This window comes from Zonotrichia albicollis, chromosome 8 (genome assembly GCF_047830755.1).
Source record: "Zonotrichia albicollis isolate bZonAlb1 chromosome 8, bZonAlb1.hap1, whole genome shotgun sequence".
Lineage (NCBI taxonomy): Eukaryota > Metazoa > Chordata > Aves > Passeriformes > Passerellidae > Zonotrichia > Zonotrichia albicollis.
This window is the reverse complement of record NC_133826.1, coordinates 20975437-20993199: the sequence shown is the minus strand read 5'-3', so window position 1 is coordinate 20993199 and position 17763 is coordinate 20975437. Positions and strand designations below refer to the sequence as shown.

The following is a 17763-nucleotide window of genomic DNA, read 5'->3' as shown; positions in this document are numbered from 1 at the left end:
GCTGGATATGATTAAGAGCACAGTGTAAGGACAGTGTAAAATGTGAAAGCAAACAAGAATTTATGAAAACAGTGGGTAAACACCTGAAGATGATAAATATACTTCAGTGTTTTGTCTTCCAGGTCACAAAACCCAACAACATCCCAATCCTTAAGTTTCTACAACTTAACTTAGAATATCTTAGGAATATTCCTATGACAATTAGTGCTTCTTAAAACTCAGTGAAATAAATTTGTAGTGACATGACATCATAAAAATAAAGTACCACCATCTTAATATTGGCTTTTTTTGTGCAAGGAGTTTTTTCAGTGTTAAAACATGGAATGCTGCATTACGTGTTTGTCTTGATACTCTGGTTATATGAATAGATGTCACAGCTTCTCCCTGCAAACCAATGCTACCTTTTTTCTTAGCACAGGTAGATATTTCTCTAATAATTTATAAGTTGATGGCTGTATAAATCCTGTAATTTCAGAGTGTTTGACTCCAAAACACAGATTTATCTTCAGTTAAGTGTAAATATGGTAAAATATTTAAAGCTTACCAATATAGGCAACTTGGTAAATTTGGATTTGTAGGACTTAGAACTTTCGCAAATAAGGTTCAGCCATTGAATATAGATGTATGTAAAGTATAGATGCTGTTAATTTGCAAATGCTGATGTGTGACAGAGCTTTGTTCTTAGCAGGTAGTGTTCAAAAATGTTTTACAGGAATAAATTAGCTCAAAGCCATTCACTTCCCATGCTTTTTGGGGAAGTAGACTGATAAGAAAAAGGAAAGCAATTATCTTATTTGAAACAATGCAGTATGTTTCCAAAAAGTTAACAAGATAATTTCCTTGATCTCAAAAAAGCCACTCATCATATGATCAAATAAGCAAATTTCCTAGCAAATTCTTAGAAGTTGCGTGTTCTTGATCAAAAGCAAAATTTACTTGTGATATGGTTAATTTAATTTTATAACATGTCTTCTTGATGAAGACACTTTGATGTGACAAAACAGAATGTTTGAATATTAGCATATGGAGAATTGATTGATTGATTCCTTCAGTAAATAGCATTCTCAAAGATGGTTCTGATATATAACAGCTAAGCTGGAAAAGAGAAAGTGAATTAGCTGTAAATAATCAGCATTGCTCCTGAGAAGAGAAGGTGAAAAAGAAGCTGCAAATCATCCTTTGTGAAATGGCATTGCTTACTTCTAGTGAGAGTATCCCTTAGGAAAGCCTTTTTATTTTTTTTTTTTGGTAAATAATAAAATCCTTGTAAAGATTCAGAAAGGAATACTTATTTATATTTTACTTACTTGTAAATTACTTATTTGTGACTTTCTCTCTGCCTTCTTACTTTCTTGTTGCACAAATGCCTTTCTGTTAGATGACAGCATGTTCTGGTGAAATGGTGATAGTTGCACAGAACTGAAATGGTTGGAGTGTAAAGTAAGCAGAGTGCAAATGTAAGGCTGGCTCTGTTTGTAGGGACTGGGATCCTAAGGGTGAGTCTTCTGCATGTTACAGCAGGGAGTGAGGGCAAACATGTCTGGGACCAGTTTTGCATGAAATTCTTCATATGAGATTTGGCTGAGAGCTTTTAGCCCTGTTTGACAGTAACCTATTGTTGTGGGGTTGGTGGGCTTTTTGGTTTTGTTTTTTGAGTGGTGGTAAAGTTTTCCAAAATTTTCTGGGGTGCTTAGTACCAATTGTCATGACTGAATCTTAAGGTGCTTAAAGTTTTGGAAGGAGGTCACTTTGGCACAAACTAGGAATTTTAACTTCAGGTGTCTTCTTAAAATATTTCTGTTACCAGCTGGTATTTTAGAAATAGTTACATTAATTCTGGATTTAATGATGCATTTTCTGCAGGGAAGCTAACTATTTATACAGTAAGTAAACCTGGAATAAAAACTTCCAGTATCCAGATGTATTAACCTGTGCTGTTTCCTTTTCAATCTATGCTGCATGAGTACAGCATCAGATTTCACATCACATACACTTGAAAATGATCTTCAGCAGTTTGTGCTCAGGGTGTCCATAATTCTGAACAGTTCTGGATGGAGCATTTTAAATTATTATAAGCATAAGATCGAGCGTAGAATAACATCAGCTCTGAAATACAAAGGTCTAACTTGAGGTTGAGAGTTGAGGAGAGTTCAAGGTATGGAGTTTTATCTGAGCTCCCTGTAGTATTTCTTCTTTTAATACTTAAAACAATTGCAATTCACTGCAGACTCTTTATCTGATACTTCATGCATCTCCTTATTTGTTATGCCTCTGGGCTCACAGGTGGGCATACATGCATTAACTGTTCTCTAAAGCCAAGTTTTAATTAAGTGAAATGGATATTCAGTTTCAAATATAATGCATTTCCAAAATGATGGATGCTTTTCAAGCATGTACATACAACTGAACTCTGCATAATTTCTTGTGACACGATTGCAGTTCTTGGAGAGACTAAGGTGGGAAAATGATCTTTGAGACCTGACCTAAACAGTATTTCTGTGAAAAGAAGTCAAACCCAAAAAGAAGCAGTATAATTAGAACTTCCTAGCATGTTTCTTTTTTCCCCTTTAGGGGAGAGCTCCCAACCCCAAAGGGCAGGCAGCTGTGGCACTGCACGGTTATGTAGAGCCCATGGCTGCTCCACAGCCTGTTTCCAGCCCAAACAATTGTTTCATGTTACTCAGAAAACTTCTGTGGAATTGCTGCTGGGGGAAGGGAAGGTTCCTTTGCTCTCCAAGATGCCAGTGCCACTGAGCTGTGGCAGACTGGAGGAACATCTCTGGCCTCAGTGATACCTGAGAGGTTTTTCATCAGTCCTCTAAGAACGACTTGATGCAGTCAATGTTCACAAGGCCTTTTCTTGCTCTCTATTTAACAGCAGTGATCTACCCAAGGTTATCTGGCTCAGCACCTGCTCTTGCTGATACCCTCTTGTTTTGCAGGCAATGCACTTTTGAAAGGAACTTTCTTGATCTGTTTACAAAGGGTTCCTTTTGCATTTCTCTTTGTGTGAAACATTCATTCCTTGTTTTCCTCTGCACACTGGGATTGAGCATGGATGTGCTTCTGTCTGAGGAATACCAAACTTTTTCACAATATTTTTTTCCTTCCTGTAATACATTTTCCTTTCCAGTTTAAGAAGAAAAACAAATTTAATTTAAAAATATCTAAAGTTTGGGAAAGAGAAGTTGAGTTTTTAATTAAGTACTCCAGAGCAGCAATTTTTCAACATTATTTGAATTGTTTGTAGTGGGTTTAAGCAACACCTTTTCAGTGGCCTAGACCCAGGGAGGGGGAAAATCTGTTAAGGTCTTAATGGCTAAAGCCAAGCTGGTATTGAAAAGCTGCCTGGGAAGCAATAAAAAGAAATGGCCCTCAAAATACAGCGAGAAAGAGAGAACTGGTCACTAGTGCAAGATAGCACTGGACCTTGCAGGTTGTTTGAACTGCAGTTAGTAGTTGGTGGCATTAAATGCAATGGTAAATAGATTTATAATAAAAGTAAGTATTTTCCCTTGTGCTGTGTTCTGAAGTCTCCTTCCTTAAACTCCTTGCTGGAGGTGAAACCATAAGATGGTAGATTTACAGTGCTCTGTGCTGCTGAATAGCTTCTTGTTGCTTATTTTGTGCTACAAGATTGACATTCCTAACCAGGAGCCAAAGGCTTCATGTTCTATTTGCTTCTACTCTTTGCATTTTCATAATGCCACTTTTCCTCTTTTGTGCACTCTTTTTTCAGTAAAGGCCCTGTGGTTTGTAATTTATTAATTTCCTATTTAATATTTAAACTTGCTGTAAGGATGTAATTAATCTAACAAACGTAATACTTCATTTTATCCCTTGATTATATTTCTGTTAGATTTGGCAGCCTGTAAGTTTTCAGTATTATGCCCATGCAAGACAAACGTGAGCCAATAGTTCTTGGTCTCCAAGGCTAATACTGAAATATCTGAACTGCTAAACATTCAAGGGAAGATCTACTCAGTATAGAAAAATTTATAAAATAAGACTACAATACTTTTTTCATTTTTAATAGATTAAGAAAGATGTCCTTTCTGGAAATGAAGACTTAATGGGATTAATGGGATTTTAATATATTAATTTTCCACCTGGGAAAATAGGAGGAAGGGGCTATATACCAAGCTATCTCTCAGCCTTTTATTTATTCTTTTGGGAAACATCTGTATTAATTACATATTTTGTAGAAAAGATTGAGTTTTGTGGCTGAGTGTTCAATAATTTTCTTGATGCATTTTATTTTGTAAGCCCTACCTGTGTAGAGGAAGTTAAACTGACAGTAAAAGAATATTTGTGCCTACCCCCCCGAAGATGATGTAATTTATTTGTTTATTCCAACCTATTGTGGAAGGTACTCTGTATAGTTTTCCTTGTAGGAAACAAACACGAATGTAAGAATGCTGATAAACCCTAAATTGTTGCTATAAGAGAGCCAAATGCCTGTGGTGTTCTACTGCTCTTCAGACACATGCTGATTTAAATGTCTTCCCATCAGAATATGGTTTTGTTATGGAAGGAAATTACAGTAACAAATCTTATCTAAGTTGCTTGATACTAATGATGTACACCTCACTGCCTATCATTGGCAACACTTTAGATCAAAGATAATCAAGGTTCAGAGTTGTGAAATAGAGCATAGGATTTACAAGATTTGTCAAGATTGCCAAGGTTGTGCTTTTTTTTTGGACTTAAGTATTTGTCTTTTGATTGTGACATATTTGTGTTTTGAGGGTTAAGCACGAGTTTTAAGTCTTTGATGTGTTATCCTAGCTGCTAGTGTGAGAAAACTGTAGTTTAAACTGTTTGATTTGTTTTATATGAACAATTATTTTTGGTGTTTTGAGGCAGGCTAGTCAAGAGAATTTATTCCTTGTTCTGTAGGCATCGGAATAAGCTCCTACATAAGCTCCTGTCTGACAAGACAATTTTGGGCTATCTGTATCATTAGTCTGTGGTCAGCTGTGCCATTAATCTAGGCAAAGATGATTACTGGAATGGATTTTGTCTGCAGAAGCTTGTGGGGGCTGGTTGATAACGTGACACTTCCTGACACCATTTATAAAGGTGTTGCATTATGTGGGTGGGATGAGATTGGCCTATGATCAATTTACTCTTCTGAAAAGAACAAGTCAGTAGAAAGAAATGGCACTGCAAATGTGGAGAGAATATTTTCAGAAGGGGAATATTTCATATGCACCAAGAGTGCTCCTAAGGCTGATGATACGAAGGGTGATTGAATAAGACACCTGGGTAGCTCTTTTCTACACTGGACTTGCAAAACTTTAAAGACAAAGGGACTGCTCAGAGATGGAGGACTGACTGAAGAAGATGGCCATTCTGCCCCTGGAACTGTGGCTCCTGTGGCTTGTACTGAGACAAGAATTGCATGTCCAAGTGACAGAGACTTGTGAGATCCACACCTGCAGGTCTCTGGCTTGGTGGTGTAGCAGTGAATTGGTCCCAGTGGGACTAATATTCTGGAAGTAAATTGGAAAGAGAAAGCTTTGCTCATAGGGCTCAGGGGCAGCCCAAGGACATTGCAGTAGTGACTGGAGTAAATCTGGTTATGGGGTTTCAGCAGTGTGCAAGAGAGGACGCTTGTGGTTGTCCCTTATAAAACCTCTGGTGCTGAATTGAGGAGAGAATTGGAAAAATTGTCCTAATAACATATTCACATTGACATTTTGTCTCTGCTAGAGTGGGGAAGTTAAAACTGCCTGGGGAGAAAGTAGAAGAGACAAAGGCAAACTATTTTTCCTCCCCACCTTGCTGTTGCTTGTAAAAAAAGTTTTACAATAGAATGAGGAACATATTCTGTGTCACTCTTTACTTCAGATTAAGAATTTCTGGTATATGGGTGACTTCCTGCTCTGGCCACTCATCAAGATTGTTTGATAGCAGAAATAGAAAAATTTTTTTGTTGTCTAGGGTACTTCATAATAGCAGTGGTTGTGGTGGAAGGGACTGAGGAGTCTGCAGGAGGGCTTGGCTGTCCCCCTGTGATAGTGAAGGAAACCAGTGTAAGACCCAAAATAAATCTTGTTCATTGTTTCAATAATTTTGAATTTTGCTAACAATTACATCTGGCTTTCTTTTTTTTGTCACCAACAAGAAATCCTTCTTCTGAAGAGGAAAATAATATTAGGCTCAAAATTAATATTTGCATAATACTCAGGTTTTTTTTCTGTCTTGCAATATACTCACTGGTTGGAAAGTAGAAGAGGAAAGATTTGAGAAGGATGAAATGTTGCCTTTACTGTGTTGTGAGAGCTTTGCCCTCTCTTCTGAGGATATCCGTGTAAGGCTTCCATGCTGTAACCAAAAGAGCTTCTTTGTGGTTGGACATGGCTTTGAAAAGTTGCATGTTATGCCATGACTCTTTCACATTAGCAACTTTACTTGCTGTATTTGAAAACTCAAAACATAGTATGTAATTTTTAGTTTGAAAGGTTTTGTGGGGAAAAAATTCCTATGGTTTTTGTGGTATTTGGACTTTGTCACAGATGAGCTGTGCTTAATCTCTAGCTGTAGCCTTTCACATCTTAATCAAGTTGGGTTATTTTTGTCTTGTATTTGATTTTGGAAAAGAAATATATCGAAAACTAAAATATCAAACCCGTAGATTCATTAAGTTTCTGACTTTAAATGTAAAGGCTTGCTGCTCCATACATGCTGCTATAGTGCAGCATCTCAGCCTTGTCTGGTGTGACTACAGAGCTGGACTTGGCATAATGCAGCATTACTGATCTGGTAGCAGAATGTGCAAGACTCTTCCTGCCCACAGCACTGCACTAAGTGTTCTTCTACAGAGCTTTCCTTATTCTACCTCCACATTTGGAGTAGACAACACACATTGATTTTTATTTTTCTGGGTTTTGTTGTATCGCTAATTACCTTTCCATGTTTACAGCACTCTCTCTCCAGAGCAAGCATACAATTTCTTACTTTGCCCTGTTTTTTTTTGAATATTGCTTTTAATATAAAGAAGAATGAATACAGTGTATCATCTTTGTTCTGTTAATAGGAGGTATATTTTGAGTAGTTCATGCACTTCAATCTTTGTGGAATATAGCCTGAGAGAAGAATGAGGGAGAATTTTTACATATGGAAGAAAGTTGTGTAGTCACATTCATGTGTTAAACTACTGTCTATATAAGGTTGTAATGTTTTTTTCTTTTGATCCACTTATGCTTATTATTTTTTAAGATTGATTCTGTTCTAATTAAATGAATGGAATTTTTTCTTTGGTTTGTTCTTGAAAAATGGTCAGGTTGTTAGGTTTAATTTGATATGCTTTCAATCTCATGAGTCTTGCACTTTTGGCTTATACTTATGAACACAGTTCTGCAAGATGTCCTGGTCTGAACCAAATGGTCAGTAAAAATGAGCTTTTGTTGGGAGTGAAGTACTGCAACTTGTTCTAGGGATTTTTCAGGATTGCTTGGAGTGTAGCCTAAGAAGTTTTGGCAGCTCTCTGGCAGACACATGAAATACAGGCTGCACTGAGTTAACAGCCAAAAATAATTATTTTTCTCCTGGTTTGGAAAGTTCTTGACTTTGAGATTAATTTTATCCTGCTGCTGTACTGTCCTGCTGTGGATGGGTAGCATGCACACCTGCTTCAGTTAGCAGGAGTTGTGGCATTGACATCTTGCATGTTAGAGCAGAGAGAGAGACGCAGGTGAGGTACTTAAACCAGTACTGATTGTAAGGTTATTCTCAGGCATAGAAGAAAAATTCCTTTTGCTTTTTGAGTACAGTTTCATTTTCAGCATGTTCATTTTCAGCAGGTGGATTTCAAGATGGACCTTTCTGACACTGGGTACTTAAACAAATTCTTTGGATGGTTTTTTTGTAAGCCTTTTAATTCCATCCAGGAGGGAGTGATGCTTGCATGGTTATCTATGTTTCATTGCAGTTTGTGGCTGATCTGTATTTTAGTCTGAAAGTTATTTATAATACATAAGAATGAAACTTATAAGTATCTCCAACTTTAATGGAAGAATATGTAATTTTCTATGTTGCAAAAAGCTTCTGGTTTCTCCTTTGAGTACTGTAGGTTCTTTCATTCCTGCCCTCATTATTTTTTCCTATTTTAATTCCTTTACATCATGCCTTGCTATTTTTTGATAGAAGAATACCAGAAATCTATGGAGTCCTAAGCATTTTAATATAAATAACAGTAAAAAAATTAATTAACTCTTACTGTATTTTTTTCTTGCCTGATACAGTCTAGATTAAGTTATGTACCTAGCATTTTAGCATTATTGATTTTGACAGTGTTAAGCTAGTTTGGGGATCTTCTTGAATTAAAAAAAAAAAAAGAAAAAAGGAATGAATTGAAAATGCCTGTTCTCTCATTCAGTCTTGGAAATGGCACAGATGACAGAAAAAAATTGAATAGATTACTTAATAAAATTTAAATCTGAAAACAGTTACTGGTACAACAAATCATGAGTGGTTTACATTTAAATGATACTCCTGCTTTTAAAAGGGATCAGTAGGGAAGGTAAACACAACACAAGTACACTAGTGGACCAGTGCTTTGTATATAAATGTGATTTTTGGAAATAAGCCTGCTAGTAGTGTGTTGGTATCTTGGCAGTGTGAGTAGTGATCTTTTATTTTGTTTAATTTACTGTGTGCATCTGCAGCTGTGGGCGCTGTGCAACACTTTTAAACAAGACTAACCAAACCCTGGTGAATATTTTCTTATTGCTTTGGAAGCATTCAGGTTATCCAGTATCTTACTGCATAGTTATGACCTAACTGTCCTAAATTTGCTGCTAATGTTTTCAAATATGGTGCTTCTCAGGCTGTGAGCTGCTTTTCCTTGTGCATTCACATACTAAAATATTGTTGAGAACGATCCTAGTTACTCAAACAAAAATAAAAACCAGATGTTTAATTTTCTATTTATTGTCACAGCTTATAGGGTATATTTAAGAAGTCTACATAATATCATAATCCAGATTTCATTTCAAGGTGTTTGGTAAAGTCTGTACTTCTGGTTCTTGTCAGTGAAAAACATTAAAGTCTAAATAAAACAAGTTGTTTGGGGATTGAGATTTCCTGCTGTGAATGTTGCCTCATGTTCTAGATTTCATTTAATGCAAATTTTCTAATTTTGTTTTTAGGTCAAACATCCGGCCAGACTATGCAGACACGAGCTTTCATGAGTTCAAAATGCACACCTTCAGTCGGGTGACATCTTGCAAAGTCTGTCAGATGCTTCTGAGGTATTGTCAAGGTTTTTTGGGTGCTGGTCTCCCCACTTTCTGCCCCTATAAGGTCAGGCTGGATGGGGCTTTGAGCATCCCAGTCTAGTGAAAGGTGTCCCTACCCATGGCAGAGAGTTTGGATAATCTTTAAGATTATCCCAACCCAAGCTCGTCTACGATTTTATGTTGCATATTATTGATATTCTGAAAAATGAAGCCACAGCATTTTAGCAAGGGCATTTGAGTGTGGTTGGTGCCTTTAAGTACAGGCATGGAATAAATGGACTTCAGATATGTTCCTCCTTGTCATAATTTTTTTCTTTGTTTAGCAGTGCTTTTCCTGACTAGTCAGATTGACCTGTTTTTTCAGAGATTTTTTTTAAAATTTTTTCCCCTCAGTGCAATACAGTCTAAGTGACTGTGAACAGTGGTGCAGGCCTTCTAAACTTAAAAGTCAGGAGGGCAAATTCCTGACTTTGGAGAAGTGTAGTTGAGTTACTGGGTCTGCACCAACTGCTGATGCTGTGGAGCAGCTGTTGTGCATTCAGGACTCAGCCCCCAGGATGCCACCAGCTGTGTATTCCCAAGTGCCACCCTCTGGTAAAGAGACAGAGGAAGTAGCAGCTCTGAGTATTACCTGAAGTGTCCATGATCTGTGTTTTAAAAACTGCACAAATTCAAAGTCAAGAATATTTGCTGTACAGCCTAAAAACTACTTAATGCTTAAATAGACCTTGAGACTTACAACTCTCTTGAACTGGATGCTCTTCTTCATGGTGCATAGGCAAATTCCCACTGAGATGAAGTGAAATGTAGAACTGTAATGGGATGGATGCATAATGGTACAGTTTCAAGTGTACTGTTTTGAAGTAGCTTTGGCTTACATGGAAATGGAGGCTATTATTCTGCTTGTAGTCTGAAAGAACTGTCTGGTTGTGATTTTGAAATGGCGAGTAGTGACAGAAAGCAGATGAACTGCTTGTTAGTCAGTTGTCACTTTTTCTCAAGCCTTTAAGGACTATCATTATGCAGAACAACAAATGGCTTCTAATACCTTCTGCCATGTCTCTTATGTCCTTTATCTGTGGAATTTGTCACCTCTAATGTATCACTACCTAATTTTATTTTACAGGGGAACATTTTATCAAGGCTATTTATGTTCTAAGTGTGGAGCTGGAGCACACAAAGAATGTTTAGGAAGACTAGACAATTGTGGCAGGGCTAATTTAGGTGGTAAGTCATTTTAATTGTTAGAATACCATTTTTAATTAGGACATAAAACTTGCTAGATATAATTAAGGTTTAATTTACCTCTAATTTGTGTTTATTGTAACATGCATACTTGTGAAGCTACCATTTATAAGCACAATTAGAATTGCATTTAGGATTCATGCAGATTTTTATTGCTACTAAATTGAAATGTTCCAAAGCAGGAGAGAACTGTTACAGGTCAAACCAAATTTCTTCATCAGTGTTGTATACAACAAGGAATTGCTCTTGTTTCAGTTGTGGACTGCTTATAAATAACCCCTGCAGTGCAGCACATCATCTATCATCCTTGTACTTCTCGCTTTATGTCAATTTTTGTGTTTTCCTCTCAGTTCCTAAAGCTGTTTGTGTTGCCTCAGCTTCCTCTTTCATCTCTTTGGTTTCCATGGTTTCTGTCCACTCACAATATTCACAAAAAGGTGATTGATGGCTCTCTACTTCCCACACCTAAGAACGATATTTTTTCTTCTTTTAATCAATTGCTTTGTGAATTTCTTCTCTGGCCACTGTCACTTTGCACTTCCCCTGTTGTTCTGCTCTTTGGGACTTTAAGGAATCTTTTGATTTCAACTACCATTTGGCCTCCCACAAATAACTCCAAAAATTTGACATGTTCCCGTTCTGCTCAGTATTATACCTGTAAATCTCTTTCTGCCGTCATCTGGATCTCTCTGCTAATGCTCAGTGTTAGCCCCCAGCACTGGCCGCCCTTCCCTTCCCTGTACCTGCTCTGTTGGTGGCAGTGAGTTTGTTACACTACTGCCACAGTCATAAAATCCTACTGACATTTTTGACTTTTCCCTCTGTCCAGCTTCTCAAATGTTCCTTTTTCTAAAGATTATTTTGAGTTGCTGTTGTGTTTAAAAAAGAAAAGCCATTGGAGGCACATAATGATTTCTGGGAAGTGGAGTTTTATATATTGGACAAGTTTCTAGTCATGTATCATTCTCACTACTTTAAAACCTTTGCATTCCTTTTCAGAATTATTTTATCATAATTTGTGAAGTTTCTTATGTCTCACATACTTCACATAAGCTAATGCAACCTCTTCCCTTGGGTTATTTTCTTTTTGACATTAGTGTCTGCAATCTTTGTAAAATGCCGTTGCAGAGATACTCTCTCTCCCACTTTTGAATTACGTGATGACTTCGTGCACTGCTCTTTATTAAGCTGCTGTTTCCAAATTTTGACTCTAGCTTGTTCCTTTCAACATTGTATAAGCTTGTTTCTGTCTTTGTCCCTGTGTGCATTACTTCTGACTTCTACTTGGCTTTTGGCTCTCTGTGCTAATTACCTGTCCCAGTCTTCCATGAAATCAACAGGATGGCAGGCCCTGAATTTTGCTGGAGTCAGTAAACTTTTTTTTTCTCAGCTGCTTTTCTGTGTTACAAATCTTCCATGCTATCCTCCAAGTCTGAACTCTTTACAAATCATCTTTTTGTAGATCTAAAAACCTTACAAGCAGTCACAGTATTTGTGACTGAAACCCCTTTTGGAACACAGACTTTTCACAGAACCTCCTGCAGATATTCTAAGGAAAGTAAATATTTAACATTATCTTAAAAATTGAATGTTTTAAAGAAGTTACTTGAAATTAATAGAGTGGAAAAACAAACACATACTGTTCTTTCCAAAAGAACTGTCTTTTGTGGTACAAACCACCCCTACTTCCATTTTTTTTCTTTGTCTTGCTCCTTTTCTTTTAATCACTTCTGTATTTATATTTTAATTGGATAGCTGGCACCCCAGGAGGCAGGAGCTTGTCTTTCTGTTCCTCTGTAAATATCTGTGGACACATATGGTGCAACATGCATCAGTAAGAATGACCATAAATGCCTAGACAAGAAAAGGTCTGATTTATTTTAATTTTCCTGCATACTTAAGCAATGCTGTAGAGAGAACAAAATAATGGTAACAACAAATGGTAATATTCCTCCTTGTTTTTAGTGGAATAAATTATAATTTTTAAAATTCAATTAAGCAGAATGGTCTTTTGAATTTTACTTTAAATCATCTTCCTGATGTTTGTAGAATTATACTGTCCTGAAATTGCAAGCAACTGGGTTGATAAGATCCTTTTTTGTGTTACATGTTTTGGTTACATCCAGATGTTCAGCCCCCTGTCCTCTCTTCAAGCTTCACTTTCTCTTCTCGGTCTGTTTTTTCTTCTGTGCAAAGACTCTGTGATTGCTGCAGCTCTCATACAAGGCAGGAGAGTTGTGTACGTCCTGCCTGCTCCTGGGGCAGAAGGACAGGAGGTGCTGAGCTGTGTCTTTCCTTCATCTGCTCTGTGATCATAGCTGCAAAATGCAACTCTCAAGTGCAGCTCTTGCTGTACCTCCCCTTCCTTTAACCAACAGTGAGCATGGAAAGGACAAGGGGTTTTGCTTACCTGGCTGAAAATGTCATCCCTCCACATGATAGAGGGACTTAGGCCAATGAGTAGGAAAGAAAATACTCAGGTTTTTCTCTACTGCTTTCCACTTTTACTCTTTATTTGCCTTTTTGAAGAAAGAAGAGTTGATTGAGCAGTGCTGGCTATTCAAAATGTGCACATACCAAGGGAATGGTTTAAGGAGGAGCTTTACCAGTACCTGCTTCCCGATGTGGGCCTGAAAGGGATGATACAATAAAAAAAAAAATCTCTAAAATATTGATTAGTGCAACTTCAATTTTTTTTTTTGGAGCTGTTCCTTTAACTATTCCAAAGCTATACTGAGAAATGAGGTCTCCCATAAATTATCTTTCATGCTAAGCTATGAAATGTCATTAAAGGCATGCAGACATAAAGATATAATGTAAAATTCAACATCTTCACTGCACTTTGTGGAAGAAGCATGCTCTGTAGGCACAACAATCTAACATGTTTTTAATTTTGAATACTTTTCTTTTGAAATATTTAGAGAAATTAATTTATGATAAATATAATACTTTTTAGCAGTATCAGTTGCAGCCCCTATGGGGAATGAGCACAGGCTTGTACAGCAGCAAAATGCCTGGAACACTTATTGTATTAGTATGTTTGGGTTGCTTTGTTGTGTTAGTTTGGTTTTTATCTCCCCACATTTTTTTTTAGGGGACTATTACAGCCTTTTCCACAAAGTATAATGTACATGAAACTGAATCATCCTTTTGGAAACTGGACATTGTTATTCCCCAGTCATGTGGTATTAGTTATGGCCACAGACATGGAATATATATCTGCATATGTGTAGATATATGTATTTTCTGTTTAGTCTGGTGTTCTGTCATTCTGCCAGTGCCATTACAGATGCTTCACAGCAAAATGCTAATCCTCTATGTGGTAGACAATGTCCAGGAATGGTGCTCCTTGCTTGATCCTGTTAAACTTTCTTCCTTCCTTTTTTGGTGTTTGAAGAACTTTTACATCTTGGTAATGCTTTTGCATTTCCCTTTTTGGAAATGTCCCACTGCAATTCAGTGTTAGAACAGTGAGTTCTCTGTGAACATGTGACTTCAGGCTTTTGTGAGAAGTCTTGACTGACTGCTTCCCTATGATAAATTATTTTGACTTCTTAATAGTGTATTCTCTATATGGAACAGTTTCATTTTTTAAACTATCTTTTTATGAGTGTAATTTTTTCTATGATTCAAATATTTTTCATTCCTGTTCTGTAAACTTCTTGTACTTCTAGAGGCTTATTTAAAAAAAGGTGATCAGAGTTCAAAGCACTGCAGTGGGAATATGCCATTAGGTTTCTCAAAGGCTTTTGAATTTTCTGCAGCATTTTCTGGTTCTGTTAAGTTTAAGGTTCTGTTTCCTTTATAGACCATGAGCAGATGTTTTTGCCAGCCTTTCTGAAATGATGCTTAGAACTTTCCTGAGTGGATTAAATCTTCTTAAATTTCATTCCAAGTTGCGCTTTGAGAAAATTCAAAAGACACACATCCAAAGATAGATGAAACCTTTTGAATGACAAATTTATTAAGTGTCAGATTTAGATGATACACTTATGAGAGAAACATTGACAAAATCTGAAGATGAATTGCTGTGTTCTCATACTATGCCTTATACACAAACATATGCCAGTTCTTCAGATGTTTTGCTTCAAAGAAGGCCAGTTCAGCACATTGTAGAAATTTTAGTGATAAAAGATGCAGAGTTAATCAGTTGAATTAATAAACAGAACAAAATGTTTGCATTTAGCCCTAGGGTTTTCTTGGTTGCTGTTCCTGCCCTTGCTGTTCTAAATCAGCAGTGCTGGTTGAAGTCTTCTGTGCTTGTTTCTGTCATTATTGATTTAAGGTTTTTTCCCCCCTAAAATGCTGTCCTTTACATCCTCAAATAGGTCCTCTACATTTCATATATTTTACTTTTCTGCCCTATCACGTAATTTTTCTCTTATTTGGAATCTTTGCTAATGGTCTGGTGAACTCCTGTGGGTCTTCAACAAAACTGTATGAAATCCTTAAACACAAGGATTAGAAAATGGATGGACATACTTCTGTCACAGGCCATTTATAAAGACATACATGGTGTTCTTTCCTCTGCTGACTATGAGGGCATCTCCTCTCCCTTGTTACATCTTCTGGCTTTTCAGCTGCATTCCTGAGTCTCATTTCATGGCCACAGAGCAATTTGACTCCTCTGGTGATGCTCTCCCACTAGCTGGAAGGGTTTGTGTCTGGGAATGCTTTAGACTGGGGCCTTGGGTAGGCAAGAATGAGTAAGACACACCTTTACTAGCCAAAGGGAGAAGCTGTATCCCTTGTTGTTCCCACTTCCATTGTACAGTCTGTTCTGTGTCCCTTGCAATTTCTTCAGAGGCCTCGTAGGATTGATAAGACAGTATCACTCTGCCCAGAACACACTGAAGAACTCATCTGTTTCCTAGTCTAAGCCAGCAGAATGAACAATTCCTTTTTATTTCCAGACTGGAATTTTTCCAAGTCCATCAAATTATGTTGAATTAAGTATTTTCAGGCAAATGCTTGCTGGTTCTACTGACTATTCAATATTTCAATTAGAGAAACCACCAATGATTCTAGAATCTGAAAGTGTTTTGCATATTTTAAATATAGTGCCAAACCCACAGAATTTTCTTCTTTATATTGCTTTTCCCAGGGAATGTTAAAGGTGTGTCTCATCAGGTCATAAATAGATTAGAAAAACATTAGCTGGTCATTTTTATAGTAAATCTTACTTAATTTATGCACAATTTCTTTCTCATTTGGATGATTTCTTTTGGAAAAGTTTTATATTTCTTTCGATGAAAAAGTAGTTTCTTCAGCTGTGAGATGAACTAAAAGACAATGTTGGCATATGAATAGGTTAAGTTTAGTATGGCTTTCATACAGTAATGTGCATTCCCAGTGATACAGTCCATGCTGTTCGTGTCCTAATTGCTTGCTACAGCACATTAGAGATTATTCATGAAAAGCCTGTGGTCTTGACATCTCAGAAGAAACCAGCAGCTTTCACTATTTACATTTTTGCTGACTTAATCAATAGTTGCAAAGTTGCTGGCTCCCCTCCAAACCTCTTATGTCAACAGCATTGACAAGTAAATGCTCAAATCTCACAAAGTTCATTGGAGTTATGCCGCTTTTTTAAAAACTGCAACAGAGGTTGAGCTGTATTGCTTAACTAATGATTCTTGCTCGACCTGAACAAAAGCCAGTTAGGGCACTTGATATTTTTTAGGATCCTACAGTGTGGTACATCTGGGTTACATTTCTAATTTTGTTCTGATTGAGTAATGACTGGCTAAATGACTGCAAAGGAACACGTAGTCCCACAGCTCCTTCCCAGGGATTTAGTTTATAGCTCCTGCATTTTAAATATTTTGAGTTTTGTTTTAAAATAGAAAGGTGAGTAGTTTATTACATATACTTTTTATTTACACTCTGTTTCGTTAGCATGTAGATCCAGCTGCTCTGTTGCATCCCTGAAGAACAGCTTACACCCAATTTCTGAGCTCTGTTCCCTCACTTACTGAGACCAGCTGCTGCTCCTCTTGCTTCTGTAGTAAAATATAATTATCAAAATGTGACCCAATGGTAATGTGGCCTCAGTGAATAAACAAGAAAAACCCCAAAACTGTGCTGAACTATGGCATTAGTTGACTGTCAGAACTGAGAACTCACTTGGTGATTTCATTGGCACACTGGTGCTGAGCAGAAACTTAATTAAAGTTGTCATGTGTAAAATATCTGCTGGCAGATATCCGCAGGAACTACTTTTTTTTCCCTCCTAAAAATAGAAACGAAGGTTTTCTTGGTCTTGTACTTGTGTAATGTTTGGAAAACAGGTCTTTCATGAGGATGTGATACAAATATTTCAATGCAGAATATTCTGAAATACAGGCCTATTTAAACTGCAATGAAATAACAAGTTTTAATTTTTTGAATAGGCTTTTAGGTGGAAATACAGACACTGGATATTGTGAAGCCAGAAATGGCCTTTTGGTCCATCAGTGTTGGTTTTATTTTAATCCAAATCTCTCACTTCCCTTATAATGAAATTTATTTTACATGAATGAGCAGGAGTACTTGTTATCTTCTTATGTAGTGATTTCTTGAACTCGGTTATTCAGTTATTGAAAGTTAATCACTGAATTTCCTAATTATTTATTTTAAAAACCTTTGGGATGTCATGATCGCCAGATGGAACTTGTTCATCTAGTTGGATTGGGGATATTTTCTAGAGGTAAAAATAATATTTAATGGCAATGTTTAAAAATCAGATTCATTCATTCCCATTGGAGGATAGAACACCATTACCATTTCAACTTTTTGATAAATGGCCTGCTGAAATAAATGTAAGTCTTTAGAATATAGAAAAGAAAGAAAACCTACAAGTCTGGGATAGATGTTTTGGCCTCCTTTGCAACTACTTACCTGTATAATTTGCCTTCATTTCAAGTCCTTCATAGTGCTGACATCAAACATTCAAAAGAGGAGATTTTAGTCAGATTTTGGCAAAAATTCTGAAAGGTGTGTCAGATGGTAAAATACCAAAATTTTATTGAATTTCAGCTGCATTTGGGCAACTAATTCCCTCAGGCTGCTTAGAAAACCTCAACAGACTACGTGCATCTCCTCCTTTGGAGGCTTATTTTTCTTCTCTTTGCTCACTCCAGAAGTGCAGAGGGATCCCTCTGGGTGGGTGGCAGTCCCAGAGAGCTCTCGGTGGCGGTGCTGGCGGCTCTGCGGGCGTACGTGCGCGCAGCGGTGCCAGCGCTGCGGGGCTGTGCCCGCCCAAGCCAGCGCGCAGCCGCGGGCTCGGCCCCGG

General features: G+C 37.2%; 1 protein-coding gene across 2 annotated transcripts in view; it reads left to right on the top strand.

Moving 5' to 3' along the window:
- VAV3 (vav guanine nucleotide exchange factor 3) overlaps window positions 1-17763 on the top strand; it is a 148976-nt gene that overhangs the window by 77986 nt on the left and 53227 nt on the right. For both annotated transcript variants that reach the window (XM_074546198.1, XM_074546197.1), the window contains exons 16-17: window positions 9156-9257; window positions 10372-10472. In XM_074546198.1, the coding sequence (XP_074402299.1) occupies window positions 9156-9257; window positions 10372-10472 (203 nt within the window). The remainder of the gene's footprint in view (window positions 1-9155; window positions 9258-10371; window positions 10473-17763) is intronic.